General features: G+C 43.7%; 1 protein-coding gene across 3 annotated transcripts in view; it reads left to right on the forward strand.

Annotated features, from left to right (window-relative positions):
* The first annotated feature begins 8,824 nt into the window (after positions 1-8,824).
* The window catches only part of Tox3 (TOX high mobility group box family member 3), a 105,774-nt gene continuing 91,999 nt past the window's right edge, over positions 8,825-22,599 (forward strand). For 2 of the 3 annotated variants that reach the window (XM_041650769.1, XM_041650770.1), the window contains exon 1: positions 9,553-10,066. In XM_041650769.1, coding sequence (XP_041506703.1) covers positions 9,980-10,066 — 87 coding nt within the window. In that variant the 5' untranslated portion in view covers positions 9,553-9,979. Of the gene's footprint in view, positions 9,082-9,552; positions 10,067-22,599 lie in introns of those variants that run through there. The other variant, XM_041650771.1, reaches the window with a different exon arrangement.

Below are 22,599 nucleotides of genomic sequence, written 5' to 3' on the forward strand. Positions count from 1 at the left end.
TCTTTCTATAACCAAACGCCACTGCCTGCAGGGGCTAATCCAAAGGGCACCCAAAGGAATGAAATCTGGCAGATGGATGTGTTCCACTTTGCAGAATTTGGCAAATTAAAATATGTACACCACACCATAGACACGTATTCAGGTTTTCAATGGGCTACTGCCCTGAGCTCAGAAAAGGCTGATTCAGTAATCACACATTTATTGGAAGTTATGGCCATCATGGGTATACCTGCGCAAATAAAGACAGATAATGGTCCAGCATATGTATCTAAGAAAATGAAATGCTTTTTTGATTATTATAATATAAAACACATTACAGGTATACCAAATAATCCTACAGGTCAGGCAGTTATAGAAAGATCAAATCGTACTATAAAGGATATGCTGAACAAACAGAAAGGGACTGAAAATACCCCCAGAAATAGATTACATAATGCTTTATTAACCTTGAATTTTCTTAACGCTAATGAGAAAGGAACGACAGCAGCAGAAAGACATTGGATAATGGAAAAGTCTGCTGAACTAAATCAACCGATTTATTTCAAAGATGTGCTGACCTCTCAGTGGAAGCCAGGAGATGTGCTACGTTGGGGAAGGGGTTTTGCTCTTGTTTCCACAGGAGAAGAAAAATTGTGGATACCATCAAAATTAATAAAGTTTCGATTTGAAGAGGAGAAACCTCTTGGAAAGGAGAAATGACAACTCATCCACAACGATGATATTCATACAGGTGGTAAGAAAAACATATAGAATGGGGGCAGGGTTCTGTTCTTATCTCCACAGGAAAACACTCATCTTTGAGAAATTCAAGGGACCCTGGATGTTTGGATACTGACAGATGGAAAAATACCTGCCCAATAGGAAATATCAAGACAACTGAATGGGTTGTGTAAGTAATATTAAACCATATTTCTAAATTTATAAAGCTGGTTTTGAAGTTGGACTCTGGCTCAGTCCCTCTCCAATTCCAAGCCTGTTAGTAAGAGAAAAACCCAGAGTTTCTGGAGTTTCTGTCTCATATCAAGAGCCATGATATGGGACAGAAAGAAATATGAGTTTAGAAAACATCTTTGCTTCTCTTCATATCTATCATACTTTTCATTGAATATATCTATCATGTCTTTCATTGAATATATATATATATGTCTATATGATTAATGTTTAAGTTTTTCATAATGAACAATGAGTTTTTCCTGAAGTGACATTTTAAGTTTCCAGGAAGAAGATGGGGCCCCATAACAACAACTCCACCTGGTTGATATGACGTCATGATACTGATAGCGCTACTACAAGACCTGCTTTTGATACCAGCTGCACAAGACAGTTCCAACTTGGTTAGCTGAAATGGTGCACATCTTATACAACATTTTGGCCAGACCTGCACGAAAATACTCAGAGACTATTTGCAATTTTAAAAGACATTATCTTGAAATTTAACCATCATTTTACTTTCACAGGATCCCCCAGAAAGAACGTCGCCCCTATGACAGCAGGAAGTAATTCTAGAGAACGACGTCCCCTCTCCCAGTAAAGTTTGCCCTTGGGTTTAGGGACATCATTTAGGGGTTGATTATAATTAGTATATGATTGAGGGTTGGGAGAGGAATTTTATAAGCTCAAGGATCATTTTGAAAAAAAAAAAAAAAAGAGGGAATGATGGGATAATAGATTTATAATTGTGAGTTACTGCTTTTAGACAAATATATTGGTATCAATTCTTGTATAATGAAACAAAGTTAAATTATATGGACTATTGTACGCATGCATGTTTCTACCTCTGTTTAAAACATTTTTATGTATTGACATATATTGTATTGATATATATATTGTATATATTTACCATATTGCAGTGTACATTTCTACCTCTGATTAAGATACTTATATAATATTTGTGTATTGATATATATTTACCTACTGCAATGTATATTTGTACATTGTTTATATTTGGAGGTCATTGTCCTCATTTGTTTCACAGTTGTTTATTGTCTTATTCTTTAAGTTAGATAGATATTGAGAATTATATAGACTAATTGTCATCTAAGTTTGTCATTTATAATTAGACTAATCAGGTTCTTTAGATATATAGAGATTATACTCAGTATAGATAGATAATCTTCAACCTCTTCAAAGAGCTGTAGAAAATGGCCTTTAATCTAACTCAGAGTTTCGTGATAGTGAGACACAATTGCTCCTGGCAACACCGCTCTATTCCCGAGAGAATGTTGAGCACCAAAAACACTCCATCTGGAGCCTTTCTATTTGGCAGAACTGGCCTTTGGGGAAAGAAATGCCCATACCTCAACCACTGACACAGATACAGAGCGTGCATCAATGGATAAAACAGGACTGTCATATCCTGCCAAGACAGGGTAAGATAGTTTTGAAAAGTTCCTTGCCTTTAATAATGGTATGTCAGTTATGTTAGGCCTTAGCCAAAATTGGTTGACTCAACGTTGCAAACGAGACTTTGGGTGATTGCCCAGGTAGTCAGTTGTCTCTGTCAATTGTTGCACATTTTGGATATATCTAGTTTGTTGAGTAGTGTTTATTCCCTTCTCAGATCTTTGACTGAGTTGAAGATTATATAATTGTAGTTACTCTTTACATTATTTGGACTTCTTGAGATAGAATGTTTAGCAAAGCTTTTGTTCTCAATATTGTTTGTTGTATTTATTATTTGTTGTTATTGTATGTAGTTGTATTTGGTTTAGTTCTGTCTTATTTAGACAAAAAGGGGAGATGTAGGGATAAGTCCCGCCCCTTAAGGGGCGTGTTCGCCTCGGGCTAATGTCTGCCTATAAATTTGGCGAGCAAGCTCCGAGCTTCTCGCTTCTGCTTTCCTGGTCTCCGCGGGAACGGTGGTTCTGTAAGTCTATTTCTACATTAAAGCTATATATATATATATTTTTACACTCTGTCTGCATTCATTTACGCCGTTACAGGTAGGGACACGGCAAGTCTGAGCTTCATCACCCTAAATGCAGAGTTGTCTCTTTTTCTGAGCCACCTCATCTCAAGATCAGTATTGAAAGTCCTTTAGGTCCTTCCTTGTGTTTGTCATTTTCTTCCTGTTGAGAACTTGTAGGGTGTGTGGTTGGATACATGGGGATGGGGGGGGGGGGGTGGAAGAACATGGCGGTGCTATTCCATCCTGGGGCAGCATCCACATCCCGTTTATCTAAAAGGAGGAAGCTGTGTCTTCCCTGCCCAGCAGTAGCCTCAACAGGAAGGAAACAGAGTGTTTTCCCGGGACCACTTACAGTGATCATTCTTCTGTTTGGCTTCTATTAGATGCTTAACTCTCTTCAATTCCCAGGGTCCTCATTTGAAAATTTTTAATATTTCCCTTTTCTTCAACATGTTGACACAGTACAGAGTAAGCAGATAAAGCTAAGTGATTTTCCTTGCTGTCTTTAAAGGAAAAGCTGTTGGGCTAACTGGCCTCACTTCTTTAAACATGCTTTTTAAAATGAGTGCAAATCCTCTAATCTAACTTGTAAAACATTTAATATTTTGGATATACGGTTTTAATGACCATCCAAAAGTCACGGTGGCTGGACAATGGGAGCTGCCAGGCTATTGTGTGCTGGCCACAAAGCCATGAGGTGGCCCTTTCTCCCAGGTCACGAGGTCAAGCTCCACAGCATTAATTTTGCTGAGTTTCTTTGTTATAAATAACAAACAAGGTCATTTATTCTCATTCTCTTGTTTCTGATTGCATGCATGGAGTCCACAGGATGAACTCCACAAACAGGTGGCTGGAAGGCTAGGGGGGAAAATTTAAAACTGTTCCAGGAAAGAGGGCATGTCCCACTCTGGCAAAACGGTTTGATGAGGTAGAGATTCAGACCCTGCAGGAGACGCACCTGCACTATTTCCGGAAAAGCAAACACTGGTCTATGTAAATGAAGGGAGATGATTTTGCAGCTCGTCCTCGGTGGCTCTCTGAGCAAAGGCAATTGTTTCTCCTTTCTGAAGAAACGCACTCGTTATTACTGGGTTCAGGTCCTTCTCAGTTATTTGTTTATTATTTTACAAGTTTACTGTTCTCTGCTTCTTAAAGAGACCGTTCCATATAAACGGAGACTAGGAATGTGGGTGTTTTTCCAAGAAAGGATGTCATGGAGATGCATTGACATGCAAGGCTATTCAGATCTGCCATGAGAAGGTTCAGGGTACATCTGTCTAAGGATTTCCTCTCTTTCATGCCCCTGTAGCTACCCCTTAGCGAAAAACAAAATCTGGACTGACCCCTACCCATTTGCAGAGAAAGTCCTGGGTCTTGGGCTCCCACAGTTCAGCTGGGCTTTGTGCAAGCCCTGTCGGGGCCTCTTGCTGTAAACCGGCTGGGCTTTCTCCTTTCCACGCGGGTGGACGCCCCCGTCCCCAGCCATCACTACCTTTGTCTCTTCAAGGAAAAAAAAAAGACAAAAATCTAAAAACAAAAAATCTTTTTCACTTGAACAAAATAAAAACTACCTAGGATTTGTGTCTAGAGTGTAATTATAAACTTCATTGTGCATTCTTCCTGGCTTTGATGCTTATCTTGACGAGTTCAGGGAAAATAAATTGTTTTTATGAAAACAGAGAAACCATTTGATAAACACGCTGTCTCTGAAAATTGTTCCTGCAGAAGAGGTCAGTCTTTCACTTTAGAAGAAATAGAGTATGTTTCTGAAAACAGGCAGGCCAGTAGCTTAGGATTTCTGCGAATATGGAATTGTTTTTTAAAGCTAGAGACAGTGAAATCCTGATTGCATTGAGTGTATTGGCTTCTAAAATAGCTTCATTGAAGAACTGCTTAAGCTACAATCAAATGCGTGATGCAGTTCCTATTCCTAAGAATTAATTCTCTGTTTATACTCTTTGCTTCTAGCTTACTTGTACTCTGTCAGAACCTAAGGGTGGCTTTATTCTTAGTGAAGGTGACAGTCAGAAGGAGAACTGGTTAGCATCGGACGGTCCTTCCTGAATCTCCTGTTACAGAGATCAGTATGAACAAAATTTGTCTTAGTAATGCAAGAAGTCACCTCGTGTACACAACTGAATATATATTTATTATGAAGGCAAGGTTTGCTTTTTTCCATCTGCCTATGTTTCTGTATTTCTAATTGAAGTAAAGATATAAAATTAATGTGCATTTCTACACTAGAAGCTTGGAATTGTTAAAAAATGAAACAAAACGCTCTGGGCTTGGAGGTTACTTTCAGGTTGTAATTCCTGGTGAAACCCTTGCCCGTCAACTGGCTTCACTTGGGTATTGTGCTAATAATGACTTGTAATTCCGATCTCCCCTAGCACCCCCGCCCGCCCCCTACATGTTGGCTGTTGTGAGAATGTTGGCCAGTTGATTTTATTTGCTTGGGACCCCAACTATGAATATGAGAGACCTGTTCTCTGACAGGAAACCTAAAGTTTGTGGCAACGGGTTTTACACATAGATTACGAATCCAGGCTGGCTAGAGACCCTGTGCTTTATGATGCGAAGCCAAGTTCAGACACAAAACCAACCACCAGACATTTACACTTATAATACATTAGCTGTTACTGTGGGAATGGAACAGAGACCTGAGAAACTCTGGCCTTGTTAATTTCAATTTGGAGCCGCTGTTAATTTGGCTACATTACATACTGCAAACGGGGATCATAATATTTGGATAGGGCTTTTCATCACCCCAACGCAAGAGAACTAAGCCATATATAATGTCTAGTAGTATCTGTTTCATCTGGCTTATGTGACTTTCAAAAATTCCTAAAAGTCAGATTTCTGGTTACAAAATCCAGCAGGTTTTGGTTGAATACAGTCCTCTCTGGTCCTTGCTTAATTTGAGGCCACAGAAAGCAGGGGGAAATTTTTTCACAGTTCTGCTAAGATTTAAAGTTGCTTTCACACTTTGTAACATTTGTTTATTTTTTTCATTAAAAAATATATTCTTGGATAAATAGAGACAACAGGCTAATCAAATTAACAGTAATCACCCAAGTCATAGGCAAATCCTGAAGGAATTTCTTTATGCTCAGAAGTTATATTTTGGCTTCACAAGAATTCTTCTATTGTTACTATTTTTTAAGTGTGTATTTTTCATGGATGTATATTTTCATGTGTGCTGCTAACGGGGGGGGGTGTGCAGGCCCATCTCTGTGAAATTTAGACCGTGGGTATTTCAGAAAGACCATCTACCTTTTTCTTTCTGACAGGGTGTCTCATGGACCCGAGGCTCACCAATGAAGTTAGACTGGCTGCTTACCAAGTCCCAAGATCTTGTCTCTACCTTCCCAGCCCTGTGGTTACAAGCTTTGCTACAATGTCCAGCATTTTCATGTGGGCTCTAGGAATTGAACTCAGGTCTTCATGCTTGCAATTCAAGAGCCAGGTCAACGGAACCATCTCCTACTCTAGTCCTCTGTGGCCCTTCTTAATATATGCTAACACTGTTCAACATAAATTCAAACCACATTTAAGAGGAATTTTGAAGAAGCTTCTTTAGTTAGGTTCAAGGCTAAGCTGGTAGCAGGAAACCTTTGGTATGGGATACAGAATGGAAACTACAGATAGACGAGGAAAAGGGACACCCTATAAAATACATCATGTTCGCAATTGTTGTCAGTACTTTAGAGGCCACTGTCTAGTTTCTAGAGGATGGGCTTTATTTACATCCCCCGGAACTTCTAAAATGAGGTGTCATTATCAATGCAATGAAAAGTTTAATCAAATCAGCTCTAAACAAAACAGTATAACTTTAGTGCTTAGGTATGCAAAAGCTCCAAGGCATCAGGGTGTCTTAGCGTCTCCTCAAGGGAGATTATTCAAGTCAGAGGTCCTGTGTAGTCTTAAATCCCACCTTAGCCAGATGGCCTGCAAAAAATGTTCCAACACTGAGGTGTTTGCTCTTCTTCCCTTTCTTCATCTTTCTTCCTTTTCGCTTTTCTTATAAACTTCCTCTTCTTCATGTCAAAGTATGTCCCAGGCATGGTCTGCCGTGCTGGGGGTACCCAGCACCTTGCTATGTATACTACCTCATCCGCGGAGTCTCGTATTCAAATACTCTGAAGGCCTAGACCCCAGCACCCTCCAGGCTGGCTATTTGGGAATTTGTCAGATCACTCAATAGCGGCAGTAGCTGTAACATGACAGGAGCTCCAGGTGGTTGGATGAGATGAGACCTGTGTGCGCGGGCACACGTGTTTGTGTGCATGGTACAGTCCATGGTCCCTTCTAAAATCTTTTCTCTTTTTCCAGGATTATGTTCTTATTTGCAAGGGTATCAACAGTGGCTGGCATGTACTATGTTCTCAAATGCATGGAGACAGACGGGAAAGGTCAAATGCACGACTCCCCAAATGACCCGTAACTCCTCATTCTGAAGCCTCAAGCACATCTCAGGTCTCGCTGGCCCACTAGCCACCCAATCCCCCAACACTTTTTGCTTACCTCTTAACCTAAAACTATCAAAAAATACGCAGACTTGTGAGTATTGCCTCCTCTCAAAAACTTTTCCTAGTTAGTTTCTACATGACAGGGAGAGACTTCCTGGGAAACGGTTTAAAAATAGTGGCCAAGGGCGGTATGGGACGTGAGCAGGCATCTCGGGGCAAGGTTCTCAGAGTTTCTGGCAGTGCAACCCACCCACCAGCGCATGTAATTCCAGCTCCAGCAGCTAGTGGGATTTCTACCGCAGAGTATGTGTGTGCCTAATCCTGGGGTCTGATTACAACTCCAGGTTGTTACTCTTGCTGTAACTTTGATTATATTTTCCTTCGTCCTCCATAATCAAGCTCAGATTGCTCCAGATGCATTGGAGAGGGATGTGAGCGTGCAGAGAAAAGCACATCTTCCCGGCCTTTGAGGCTTGCTCCCTTTTAAGGCTTACAGTGGTGGGAAAATTCTTTTCTGGTACCCTGGATCAGCAATCTGCTTCTGCCCCTTGGTTGGACCCCTGCACTAGCCGCCATTGTTAAATACTCCTAGTGAGGACTTAAAAGATGTTCTCTTTCGGGACAACAGGTGGCCACTGCAACCTCCAGTTCTGATTGGTGGAAAGGCCACCGGCGCCCAGTGGCCCAGAGAAAGGGCCTCTAATTCTGAGTTTCAAGAACTTACTCAATGGGGTCTTGTCCTGATAATATCTCAGCACACGGCCAATTTGTGCAACCCGCTGGGCCATTAGGGAGCGCCGCTGGGTTGTCAACATTAAATGGAGACTCAGGAGAGGAGACCAAAGCATTTTCAGGAGGGGGGGAGTCGGAGTCAACCCAGGGACAATGTGAGGAGTTGTTCCTTCCCTGAATACACATGACTTTCTCAGTCCCCTCATACACACACACACACACACACACACACACACACACTTTCACCTAATTAAAGGTTTTTTTTGTGTGTGTGTTTTTTCCCTGCTTGGTTCCTGAATACAGTGTTGAGCGAAGGTACACACACAGGTGTTACGAACTGGAGTGTCTACTTTGGAGAACATACAGAAAGCCGTGTATGTCTGGAAAAGTTTAGGCCCCGGGGCCAGGGAAGTGATCAGGAACCACACTATTAAAGACTTGTCAGTCGAAATATATCAACATCTTTCCCTAAGTAGTTCGCTGATAACTGAGCCGGGAAAGGGAGATCTCACAGCTCCACCAACGTTTTCTACCACTAAGGCTGAAGGCCAAACTTTCAAATTAACTCAGAGTAATAAAGTCGAGGGTGGTGGTGGTGGTGGAGACTGCGGGGGGGGGGGGGGGGGGAGGAGAGTGAGGGGAGGGTGAAACGTAGATTAAAGAAAGAGAAAGAAATAAAGAGGGGTGGGAGGGTGGGTGCAGCGTGAGCAAGTTAATCACCCAGAACCTTTTGGGAAAAGAGGGACATTTTCTCTCAGAGAGTGGCGAGTGATCCCGCCTAGATCACTTACTCAAATGCCTTTCAAAAACAAACAAGAGTAAAGAAAATACAAAGAGACCCGATGCGAGCCTTAACCCGGGAAGCTTCAAGTCTGCCTACCTGTGAAAGGTCAGGCCCTAACACTCCTTCTGGAAAATACCACAGGTGTACATGGGGTTCCCGGTCCTGGCTACCAGGAGCTACTTGAACAGGTTAGTTTCTGGACTGGGTCTACACCCAGAACACCGGGCATAAGGATAGGTCCCCACCAGCAAGGATTGGGACAGGAAGGTAGGCACTGGGTTGGGAGTGGACGGTTTGGGGATGCGAAGGCAGAGGGAAGCGAGGGTCGCACAGGAGGAGAGCGGGACGCGAGAGGGGACAGTGCTGGAAGCGGCGGGGCGGCCGAGGGAGGCCGGGGAGCGAGGAGAGCGGTGAGGCCGCGGGGACAAAGAGGACCGGAGAGGGAAGGGGTGGGACGGAGAGAGGCCGGGAGAAGGGCGCGCTGTGGCCGGGGCTGCACGGGGCGCGGGGCGGGGCGCGAGCCCGGAGGCGGTCGGCAGCCGAGCGCACCGGCGGGGCGGGCGGCGCGCCAGCTGCCCGGGGTGGGAGGGGCGGAGCGGCGGAGGCGCGGGGAGGGGACCGGCGGCGGCAGGAGGGGGAGCGGCAGGGGAGGGGCCGGGCCCCTTGTCTCCGCGGCTCCTCGGCTCAGTCCGCCCGGGGAGGAGGAGCGGGGCCAGCCGCCGCCGCCGCCGTCCTAGCCTCTCCGCGCACCTGAGCTCGCCGGCCGCCCCGGGTCCCCGCGCTGCGCCCTGTGCCCCGGGCGCCCGGCCCGTGCTTAGCCAGCCTCGGTGTCCCGGTGGGGCGCGTCCCCCGGGCCGCCTCCCGCTCTCCCGCGGCTCGCGTGGCCTCGCCTTTGTGTGCGGCGGCCGCAGCTCCCGGGCTCGTCGGCGGCCCCCGCGCGACACCCCTCCAGTCCCACAACCCGTGCGCTGTCCCTGGGCGCCCCCGGCCGGGCGTCCTCGACAGTGGATCGCGCGGCCGCAAGGAGGCGGGTAGCGGCCCCGGCGAGCTCCAGCCTCGGCCCCCGGCCCCGGCCCCGGCCCCGGCATGGATGTGAGGTTCTACCCCGCGGCGGCCGGGGACCCCGCTGGCCTGGACTTCGCGCAGTGCCTGGGGTACTACGGCTACAGCAAGGTGACCGGGCCGGGGGCGGGGGCCACTTCTCCATCCCGGGCGCGTCCCGCCTAGCCCGCTGCACTTTCTTTTCTATCTTTTCTCCCCATACGCTGGTTTCTCGGTGCGCCTTCGTCTCTGACCAACTCGTCTTCTCTTACTGTCCCCCTTCCCACCCACCTTTTTGTCCCTCTGCTGGCGCTCCTTCTGCCCTTCTGGTCCCCTCCCCCGCTCCCCCCAAAGCTGTGCGAAGCTCAGTCCCTGCACTGAGCCGAGACTCGCGCGTGAGTCCTTGTAGATGTTATTAGTAAACACGATTGCAGCACCTCTGCTATGTGTGTATGTATGGACGGCACGCCACGTAGGGGTCCCAGAGCTCATGGACCTTCTTCTTGCCGCCCATCTCACTTAACCCACCCAGTCAGAAGCTTCTCCCAGGTTCTCAGGAAAAGAGAGGAACAAACTTTAGAGAGTGCCCGGTCCCGGGTCTGGGTCTGGGAAACCTGAAGTTGTAGGACCCCAGCAGGTGCCCTTTACTTCCTTCTCTCTAGGGTGCTTTCTCTGGTCTAACAGACGAAGGTACTCGCTTCTCCTGGGTTAGCTCAAAGAGCTTCTCGTGTTTTATTTTATTTTTATTTTTTTTTGCGGTGGTGGTCCCCCTGCCCCCCGGGGGGGGAGATCAGAGTTGCAGCTTCACACCACGCCCCAGGGTCACCCCATCTTTTGCACCTCTCGTCGCGTTAACTCCAGGAGCGAGAGATTCAGGTGACCATAGGCGGACCTTGGACCTAGTCGGTGGGCTTTGAGGAACCGGGGTTGTCTACCTTTCCTAAACTCCCACCACAGAGCTTTGAGACGGTAACCCCGAGGGCGAGATTCAGAGAAAGAGCCTTTTGAATGTGTTTTTCTTTTCCCTTCCCCCGCTCCTCCCTCCCCCTCCGACTTTTCTTTCAAATCCTAGTTTGTTTATGATTGCTTGGATAACGGAGGAGGAAATACGGAGGCAGCTGAAAGAAAGGTGCAACACAAAAGTAATGAATAGATAACAGGAAGAGGAGGGATTGTGTCTAGAGCCCGGACAGTTGGCTGTGCCCCTGGCTCATGGAGGTCCTGTGCCTTATTGTTTATGGCCCTCTCCCAACTTCAGTGCTAAAGTTTGCAAAAGACCATCAGAGTCTCACTGACTCTCTCCCCTGTCGTGGTGGGTACCCCTGAGCTGGGCACTCAGGACCCTTCCAGTAAGGGAGGACGAGGGACTTTATTCAGTGTTTTTAGTCCAGTTGGTGCCGGTGCCCATTCATACTCTTCCAAAATCTTAGGAGAATGCAATGCCTTAAGCGTCGAAAGCAAGGCAAGAAAAGGCCGAAGGCTGTAGCCAGAGTAAAGGATCGGTTTCTGTCGTCTGGTTTTGGATTTACTCAGGTTATTAAATGCTTTAAAAAGTCCCCCATGTATGCTCAGTCAGGGACCTAGGCAGCCTAATTAAGTATGTACTGTTTCTGAGAATCCGCCTAATTGTTCCAGTGGGCTATTACTTATCTCCTCGGAGCGCAGCCTGGGTATGCAATCCTCCTGTAGACTGGGCATGCTCTTATTTTTGGAAGCCATTACCTTGTCTAATGTAACTACTTTCTCTGATTTAAGATCAGCAACACTCGAATGACATCCAAATAGAAACCTATTGTATTAAGCCAGTCGCTGCCATGCATGGCAAATCTCTGTTCACTGGGATCCCAAGGGTTTCAAGGGACTGACGAAATTGTGGGTTGTGTGTGTGTGTGTGTGTGTGTGTGTATCTCCTTTTATTTTCTGAGAAGGGTTATTTTGAGTCATTTTAAACCACGAAGCTGATTTCAGGGCAGGCATATAAAGCCTGAAATCAGACGGTATTTGTCTAGCTGCTGGGTCAACTTTAGCAGTGGGGAAGCAAGCTCATTTGGTGTCCCTTTCTGAATTCTGCAATGGCCCTGAAATAACCTGCTCTTGGGAATTCAGATGATAGGAAGGACTGGAGGGAGACTACTTAGAAGTTGGGTTCAGCTTTGGGAGGGGTCAAATTGTACTTACTCTCAAGGTGTGTTTGCTTTGACTTGTTTACAGGTAAAAATGTAAGTACCTTTAGACTGAGCCACAGGTCAGATATAGTATTCCTGTATTCTTCATTTCTGGAGTGGAGTTTAAAAAAAAAGCCAGTTTTATTCCCCACAATTTATCTTTGTGCAGAGAATGTAGCAGAAGAGGAAGTATTAACTTTATGAGCACAGAGCAGCTAGAGCTAATTAAAGGGTTACAACATTTGCTTCACAGCTAACTTGCATCTGAAGTGGTGTTTGCCGTACAGAGTAGATTTATTGAAGACGTAAAGCAGCGTACAAAGACAGGCGTTTACTTCATCTGAAAGTACCTGGAATTCATTCATCTTTCTTAAGGCTTGACTTTCGAAGACCTGTATTATCCTTCTGAATGAGAAATGATGGATTACAAAAAAGTATGTTTCTGCCTTTTCTTGTTTTAATGACCATCTGGGAAACTTGAGAAGAAAGCGAGCTCTCGGGGCCAGAGCTTCCCAAGTGAAACCCCGCGCTTATCTCTACATTTATTTACAAGCCGTGAATAATAGGGCTCCATTCATTTCTCCTTTTAACAGATGACCAGAGTCCTTTGTATAAATTATATGTGACTGTATTATCTTTACATTCTGTGAGTATATGGGTCCCTTTTAAATGTCAGTACTCAGGAAACTATACTGTCTATGGAAAACGGATAAAAGGCTTTGGAGGATTCAAAAGTCATTGCAAGTAGGAGAATAACTTCAAATAAAATATAGCCAGGATCATTAAAATCAGTTAATAATTCATGAATCAACCGCTGATGTATAAACTTAAAGCCATGTCTGTTTTCTAAGGACTAGTTTTCATTTTCATTTCAATCCACTGTTAGAACGTTTATTTATTTATTTTTATGATGTGACTAGCAAATTGAACCAAAATCTGTATTTTAAAAAGGGAAAAAAAGTCATTATGTTATTCAAGTGAGTTGGTGACCCACTGACTAACCCGGAGTTTTCCTTTGGGTTTAGTTAATTTTTTTCACCAGCAAGACAGTAACACATAAAATACCAGTTGAAGTTGTTGTGAGTCTGCTGTCTCTGAATAAGATCGTACATCTAACATGGGTGTGAGATAAAATAATTCAGGTTAATAGTGAACTCGGACTGACCTCTGCTTAATTTGCTTAATACTTTTAGCATTTTGTTTCCTTGGCAAAACAGGGCTTTTTACATTTATGTAGATTAAGGCCTCAGCCCTAAGCCTTGCTTTCTCCTTTTTATGCATGTTTTTATTGATCACCCGTACTTAATTAAGACATACTCTTGCTCGTCCTTTCATTCCATCTCATTGGCTCTCTATTCTGGCTACCTTGAAGGGTAAGAGACTGAAGGCTAATTCGTTTTTTTTTTTTTTTTTTTTTTTTTTTGCCTCTCTTCTTGGGTACCATGTTTTTGAACTGAAAACTTACTGAGAGGAGATTTTGATGGATATTTCTTAGATCAGTATCTTACCCTGTCATGAGGTAACTTACTTTATTTCTAGGATCTGGAGTATAAGACTGTTGAATTTTGAAAACTCCTTGAGATATTTCCATATCCTTCCATGACAGGTCTTAAAATGAGATATCAAAGCCACATGATAGGAGAGAAGTGGATTTTTTTTTAAGAGTTCCTCTCAGGGCTCATACACGTAGATGTCTATAGGGGCAGACGGTGGACCCATGTGAGGACAGGGTTTGTGAGAAGCTGAAAACACCACCATGTAAAGCCATAGCCTTGCTCAGCATCAGCTAGACTCTCCCCATGGCAACATTTGGGCCCTGTAATCCATAGTTTACAGTTCTCTTTATAAGAGAATGATAATCTGGATTTTTATGTGAAATGACCGTAGTTTTAAAACTGTATCCATAGTTTTGAAAGATGACAGTAAATTAAGTAATTAGAATAATTGTGCCAAACCCTCAGAGTCTACTTTTGTGTTCCTTTGCTCTTAGACTGGTTTATAAGCAGAATAGGACTCAAAGAATTTTTTATTTTTCTTGGTAAGTCTTTTGTCGTTAATGTTCAGTTATATGGGACATTTTATTCCCCTGTCCAACAGTGTGGTCAGTGTAGTGCTGGAGTGGACATGGGCAAAGACCTGGGCATTGTGACAGTTGTGGAGTTGACTAGACTTTGTGCAGAGTGTGTGTTAGTATGTACACTTACAGTCTGGGCAACTCTCTACACCATATCAGACATTAACACCAACCCTGTCCCGAATTCCGTGTCATGGTACGGTGGTGTATCTGGGTTGATGTTGATCAGTTGTAGTATGTGTACATTTTGTAGTCATTTGATTATGTACTTGTTTTAATTTTATTGCTTGCTTGATATCCTCCTCCCTGAAACTTTAAACATTTTTTTACAGGCCATTGAAAAGCTTACAGTCCAAGTTGTCTGGTGTATAGTGACTAAGGGATAAAGTAGCCCAGTGGTCACAAAGTAGAGGTCTACACACTCTTCATCTGGTCACCCCAAACAGTGGGAAGATAAACTGAACCCTTTGCTCAGTAGGGACAAGCATATAGTTAGGCCAGGAAAATTAATCTAGGGATTTTAGATTAAGCCGATGGATGTATGTGGTCACAGTGTTCAAAGAATGTTGCTATTTCTGTGCCATCCTCCTGCAGGGCACAAGCTCAGCTGGAAGTCCAAGTCACTTGAAGAGTTACTTTATTTAATCACCACAGTATTTAAAAGAAAGAAAACACCCTCAATTAGTTGTCTGTTTTTAAAAAATCGTTGCATATAATTTTTTATGTGTGTTTGTGTGTTTTAGAAATAGTCACAGATTTGTTAACACTCAGTCTGTGGCCAGGAATCTTCTGGAAGCACTTCTGAGGGGGTATTTGTGCCCCTCCATATTCCTCTCAGGTGCTGTGAGACGAGGCTTGGTGTTTGAAGGCTTTCATTGCAAGGAGATCTCATTAAACAAGAGAGAACTCGCACAGAAATCAAGTGAGATAAGGTTACTGCCATTGGAGAAATTACAGACTGAAAGTATTTTTTGGTTAGTCAGCGGCAGAGGAGATGGTAGATGTTGTCAGACGGTGGAAGAGATGGTAGATGTTGTCAGACAGTGAAAGAGATGGTAGATATTGTCAGATGGAGGAGATGGTAGGTGGTTGTCAGGTGGTGGAGGAGATGGTAGATGGCTGTCAGGCAGTGGAGGAGATGGTAGATGGTTATCAGGCGGTGGAGGAGATGGTAGATGGTTATCAGGCGGTGGAGGAGATGGTAGATGGTTGTCAGACAGTGGAGGAGATGATAGATGGTTGTCAGGTGGTGGAGTAGATGATAGATGGTTGTCAGGTGGTGGAGTAGATGGTAGATGGTTATCAGGCGGTAGAGGAGATGGTAGACGGTTGTCAGACAGTGGAGGAGATGATAGATGGTTGTCAGGTGGTGGAGTAGATGATAGATGGTTGTCAGGTGGTGGAGGAGATGGTAGATGGCTGTCAGGCAGTGGAGGAGATGGTAGATGGTTGTCAGGTGGTGGAGGAGATGATAGATGGTTGTCAGGTGGTGGAGATGGTAGATGGTTGTCAGACAGTGGAGGAGATGGTAGATGTTGTCAGACAGTGGAGGAGATGGTAGATGGTTGTTAGGTGGTGGAGGAGATGGTAGATGTTGTCAGACAGTGGAGGAGATGGTACATGCTTATAAAGCGATGGAGGAAATGGTAGATGGTTGTCAGGTGGTGGAGGAGATGGTAGAAGGGGTGGTGTGACCATTTTGTGGAGCAATATTCCTCTATCTTCCCCCACACCAGGATCATCCAAGGAACTTGTTAGGAAACTGGCTTTGGGATTTCACTCCTAGAAACTCTGATTCATGGGCTAGTTTTGGAGAAAAAATAAAGCTGGCATTGGATATTTTGGTGGAATATTCCTACCAACACATGTGCTGGGATTCAAGAAAGAGTTCAGGGTGAGGAACCAAAATGGGAATCTTTATGCAAAAAAGTAGAGGAAATGGATTTGATTTCTTCGGAAGTGAGGAGGTAGGAATGGGACATGCTGTGACCTTGAGGGCTGGTAAGCAGTTTTAACACAATCCTTCCCTTAGTGAGGCGGTCATTTAGGAAGTACAATGTGAACTATGCTCATTTAGAAATCCTGCCAAATTCATGGTTAATGAAGAAAATCATTGTGTGTGTGTGTGTGTGTGTGTGTGTGTCCGTGTCCATGCTGTGCACATGGAAATTCCGAGGACAGCCTGTGGGAGTTGATTCTCTCTGTCAACCATGTGGGGTCCGAAGTCATGAACTTAGGCCATCAAACTTGTGTGATAAGCACCTTTACCCAATGAGCCAGTTCTTTATTGTAATAATTGTGGGGGAAAACCAGAGTACTTAAGGCGTTGTGTCTGCCTGATGACACATCATTTATACATTTGATCGTTATTTGGTGGGAAACACCTTTAAATAGTTACTACTAATGAGCGGTGATGTAAAGCTGCAGTAATTGAAAACACTATCAGCCACGAAGGAAAACATTTCATTTTGTAATGAAATGTACTTTCACAGTGGATTTCTGTGAGGTATAAATGGTGAATTTTAAGGGTCTTAGAGAATATCTTTCAGATTGGTTGTTAAAGAGAGATAGGATTTCCTTTTTGCTAAGTGTGCTTATAAGTTCAAATATGTTTCGAAGGTATATTAGGGTCTCTTAGAAAAGGAACAAAAATTATGTTGAAAAATAAGTACTGGAGGCTTTTATTCAAGGTGTCCCTGAGCTTCTGGTATTTTTTTAAATCTTCTCCTGGGGTGGCAGATCATTTCGCTTCCTTTGTTTCCTGGGTTTGTGTCTTTAATCCCTTCCCCAGGGAGGCCATAGTCTCTTAAAGTGTATTCCATGACTATGTAAGACATATAAGCTACTGAAAAATTCTCCTTAATCTTAATTTAATTTTACTTTTCTTATTAAAGAATACTTTGAATGTCTGGTAATCCAGAAATTAAACCAATAGGCCAATATCAAGACACATTGGGGTTCCACATACTTAAGTAATGTGGGACTTATGTTTTCAGAGGTGCCAGATCTTAAACTGGCCCCTTCTATTCCAAATATGGTCGTTTTAATGTGACCTCATCTTTATGAGCTCAGTTGTTTATATAGGAGATTTGTACTAAAGATGGTGTGGGTGATTTTTCAAACTGATTTAAAATTGACTTAGCATAAATAGTTATACTAGAATGGGAGATTTCCCCCCATGATTCCTGCCGCTAATTTATAACGGGCCAAGGATTTGCTCGGGAATGATAAAGGTCCTACGGTTTCTTTAAAATTGTTGTAGGAAGCAATAACAGAAGTCAAAAAAAAAAAAAAAAAAACCAAAACCAAAAACAAAAAAAAAACTGGCTGACTTGCATACCTTTACAATACATGGCTGCTTTCCTTGTAGAAAAGGTAGGAAGTCTAGAAGTATTGACCCATTAACAGATATGCCCAGCACATCTCTGCCCTTTCATGTCTGCTTCTTTAATGAAGAACTTGCAGTTTCTTTTTGGCTTCTTAAAAAAAAAATTCTAATGAAAGAGTTTAATGGAGACATGGTTAAAAGAATTGTATTATTTAAAAATCCTTTGGGTTGCAAGTGAGAAGAAGTTACCCAGCTGAGTTAAGGCAGCTGGAATTGTCACTTAACGTTTCGGGCATAGTTAGAACCAGAATCACAAAGGACACCAGAGGACTTTCTTATCACTTCTGCTTTCATGTGTTGGCTTCTCAAGTCTGCTATTCTGACTGCAGGGAGTGTGAAGATGGCCAACAGTGGCTCATGGATCCAATCTCATTGGATGGACTCTGGCCCCAGGCCCAGAGTCACGTGGCATCTCAGGAGGGGGTTCACATACCATTTCCCTTGAGACCATGTGGTGACCCACATGGCTGAAGAGCGGGGAGCCTTCTTGATTCCTGTGTGAAAAAGCAAAGAGCATCTATCACAAGACTGGCATTGGAAATAGGGTGAAAATAAGTTGTGTAGATGCCAACTCGGGTGATACTTGATGCAGTAGAAGATTTGCGTTATCCTGCTGGTAGTTGTTCCTGGAGACCAGAGTGAGCCTGTGCTTATGTAAGGCAGTATGTGTGCGTCTTGGCTATTTGTACATATTATATATTTGTACGTATATTTGTGTGTATATATACACACACATATATATGTCATTTGTATTAGGTGTAAACTTTTTGTTAGGGACTGAGAATAGATGTGGCTTGCCTTCCAGAGGTTTCTGGCCTGACTGGGGGCAGGTGCTAAAGTATGTGTGTGTGAATATGTACTTAGAAGACAGAGGTTCTAGGCTGCACAATGAGGAAGAAGGTTCTATAGACATGGCGTTGTAGTCAGGTCGAAGGGATCATGGGGGCTCTCAGGTGTAGAGTGGATAAGTGAGTAAAATGTGGTTTGAGAGAAGAAGAGAGAGTGAGAGAATTTCAGGTAGAATCTGCTGCATGAACCTAAACATGGGCAAAAGTCCGTTTAGAGGCTTGCATAGGTTGGGTCCACAGGCTAAACGTGGAGATGATTCTCAACTTTCTGAGGAGGTTGGAGATGTGGTTTGTTATGACCAGGTTATGGAGGCACTAGAATGTCTGGGGAAAGTCCAAGATTTCATTTGGTAGGTTCTAATAAAGTATGTATGTATATGTATGTATGTATGCATGCATGCATGCATGCATGTACATCCCTATGTGTTTATAGACATGCATGCAGGCAGAGGATGAAACTTAAAGGGGATCCTAATGAGAAGATACTTTCAAGGCAGCCTCTGAGAATGTCTGAAGAAGATGGAGGATGTGAGCCTTAAAGGGTATTGTTGAGTGAAGAGTCAAAGTGAGCTTAGCCTTGCACAAAGGCTTGCTAACCACTGAGAAGAAAAGGAAGACAGCGGGGTTTATGTAGCATATTTGCGCATCCAGTTGAGTAGAAATGATGAGAGGAAAGGAGGAAGAGATACCCAAAGACAGACACAAAGACAGACAGAAGAGTGGATATGGTTGTCTTGTGAGTTCTGATTGACAAGCTCAGGATCTATCTTTGCCTAATTCTGTTTCACTTCTTTCCCTATTGTCCTTCTTGCTTTGTGTGTCCTGGACCACACCAGCCTTTATGTCCTCTTACTGTATCTAGAACCATTTCCCATTCTAGACTTTGACGTTCTTCACTTCCTCAACCCTTTGATGGCCAAATGTAGCCTCCAATATAGCCTAACCACCTGAAAATACCCTAGCATCTAAAATACCCCATTCTCATCCTTCCAGTTAGGACTCTAGTGATTCTGTATAATTTTATTTCTAATATGTAATTTAATGGCTTGAATTCTTGTCTATTTATTTTCATTGGAATTTGAACTCCTTTAGGTTGGGGGTCTGTGAACAGCACTTTTCACAATAAAGAAAATGTAGTAAGTCATGAGAAAGATAGGAACAAAAATGCTGTTGCGCAGATATGATTGTACTTTAATCTTGGAATGTACATGAATTGGAACCACCACATGCTGGAAAGCTCTAGGCAATGGAAGCATAGACGAGAAGACCCGCTTGTCTAGTTTTTAAGGAGATGCTGGTCTGCAATGGTAATGATTTGCTTCAAAGTTTCTAAATTCAAATCTTATTGATAATCTCCTGTATCAGTAATTTGTTCAGAGTTCAGGGCAGGGACAGAGCAATGGACATGAAGGTGACTTGATGGTGGATCTTGCTGAGGTAGCAACAATAGAAAAGCAGGAATGAAAGAGACTGATCTTAAACGAAGCTGGCCAAGAAAAGACCAAGGAAAGGGTAGCCTCAGTGCATTCCCAGGGGGAGGTAAACAGAAAAACCAAGGAGCAGAAGCGAAAGTTGTATAGCAGTGGATTAAGTGACCCAAGCATTTACTTCTGTCCATCTTAGTCAAGTCCAGGAGGAAATAGTTCAGGGATCCTATGGGGCTTCATAGCGCCTAGGAACCAGGGTGCTCTGGCTAGCATGAGTCTTTTCTTCCTAGTTCAAGGTGGAATTGCCAGTGGTCAGGCCAGCAGGAAGGAGGAGGCCAAAGGAAGCTTCCAGGAGCTGCCGTATAAATAGTTTGCTTATAGTTCACTGGCCAGACTGAGTCAGTTGACCACCTGTGGTGACTGAATTCCCAGAAGTCTCTACTGCTGCTGGCCATGTGATCAAGCTAAGCACCCCATCCTTATGGAAGGAGTAAGTGCACGAGAAGACATGGAGATTAGTGGGTGTGTGGGGATGTGTACCAGGTGACGGCCTAGACCTACTTCTTGGGTTGTTCCAAATTGCGATTGTGTGCAGTGGTCCAGTTTCTGCACATTTTTGTTGACATTTGCTTCTTGGAAAACCTGTGGTGAGAGGCGCATTGTGCCAAGATGGAGGCTCTTGAGTCCTTTCTTTAGTTTGGGCATTTTATTTTGGGCCTGCTTAAAATACCCAGCAATTTATGTTCTTCTTCGCAGAAACTGCAAATCATCATGTCCTAATTTTAATTGATTACCTATATTTCAGGCTCACATTTCTCTTCTTTTCAAAATATGTCTTCAAGTTTTATAATGCTATTTCTCAAGTCTCAGTATAGGTGAGCAAGCTTTTGAGTAGTAATCATTCTCGATGTTTTGAAGCCTGAGATTTTGAAAATTTTTATCAAACCCAGTTTGCTGCTGACTCCTGTATCCACATATCTACCAAAACCCCCTTTCTGCAGAAACCCCCAGACCTGAATGTCCCTTCACCCTACTTAACCTCATGGTTCTTTCCTCTCATCTTGACCCTGCACACGTAACTGCCATACTTGTTAGCCATCCTACCTTCTAGCTAACTGCCTCTGTCGACTCCCTCCTGAATATCTTTTCTATGAATAATTTTTCAAGCAAATAATCTTTGCCTAGAGTCTCACCCAGAACCCCCATCCCCTGCCTCCTCCTGAACCACGTCTCTTTCTTTCTAAGTTGTTGGAACTGGGACTCCTTCAGTGATCTCTCAGTGCTATTTCAGTCTTCCTTATTCCTGCAAGAACATGGAATGCCACTCTCAGGGGCTGTATTATTCAAACCCTAGAGTTCTACCTTATGATAATTTAGACCCTCTTTTGTCTTATTGTCCCTCTGTGTCCCCTTCCTTCATTCCTAGATCCTGATGTTGTATATCTGGATGCTTCTGGTAACTGCTTCTCTGCCACTTGTCTCCTGTTTCTCCTCATCTTCCCAGAGACTGTGACTGTTCATCTCAAGCTTGGCTTTGTTTTCCTTTGCCTCTGTATTAAAAAACAAAATAAACCAACAACAGCAAAACTTTTGTAGGGATCTTTGTGCTTTTCATTGGTCCCTTTCTGATACTTGCATCAGTTATCTCTGACTGTGTAACAAACAGTTTCTAAGTATACTATGACTTACAGGTCAGCCATCTAGGCTGTGCTTAGCAGGGCAGGTTTTATTTCCTCTGAGCTTTCTGTGTGTACTCACTATGGAATTGCCAGGGTACTTTGTTTTTGGAGGGCATCTGGCTGTCTGCTAGGGACCTTGTTTTTCTGGCATGCTATCCCCTACTACTGTGTGATGGTTTGGGCTTGTTTTCATGGTGGCTTCCTGAGAGGGCTGGTGCTGGGGCTGAGAAATGTCATGTAATACCTTCTGTCATATTCTGTGGACCAGAGTGAGTCATTGGGCTAGCCCAGATTCCAGAGAAGAGGAAATAGATTCCATTTATGATTGACAGAGAAACAAAATTATCTTACACAAGAACACGGCTACAAAAGTGTACAGAACCGTGACCCTTGTGTAATCTACCTCAGGCATCAAATCTGTATCTCCTGCTCAGCCTCAGATTCCTTTCTGCCTCTTTACACTGAATTAATTCCTCCCTCCCTCCCTCCCTCCCTCCCTCCGTCCCTCCCTCCCTCCGTCCCTCCCTCCCTCAATTCCCCTCTCCCTCCCTCCCCCCCCTCCTTTCCTCCCGCCCTCCCTCTGACTAAACCTGTGTTCTACTTGTCAAGTGACATCACAAGGATAGTCTTGGCTATCATTGTTCATAGCAATGCTTCCTCTAAGTTGCATCCTTCAGTATTTCCTATCAGTGGTATTATATATCCAACATCTTAACATATTGATTTACTTTGTACCTTGTTGCATGTGGCAACCGGACATTGCTGTGATGTACAACAGTTTTTTAGTACATTTATAACGGCTGTGTTTTTAAGCATTTGTTTATGTACTGCTTTTGCATAATAGCTACAGAGAACATTGGCTAACATGGTAATCTGCTGTGTCTTCAACTCGTCATTGCAGAGGTTACATGTTTAACATCAAATTTACCACAGAAAGCCTGACACAAAGTCCTCAGCAAGATGCTGGTGAATTTTCTTACCTCTTTGAGTCATTTTGGTCACAGTTGGTGCCATTTCATCACCACAAGCCAGGGGTACCTGCCTTTATAATTTCCACCTTGCTCAGACATCTTGTTGGTTTTGA

The sequence above is a fragment of the Microtus oregoni genome, unplaced genomic scaffold (genome assembly GCF_018167655.1).
Source record: "Microtus oregoni isolate MIOR12 unplaced genomic scaffold, Mior012 000004F_ref0000308, whole genome shotgun sequence".
NCBI lineage: Eukaryota > Metazoa > Chordata > Mammalia > Rodentia > Cricetidae > Microtus > Microtus oregoni.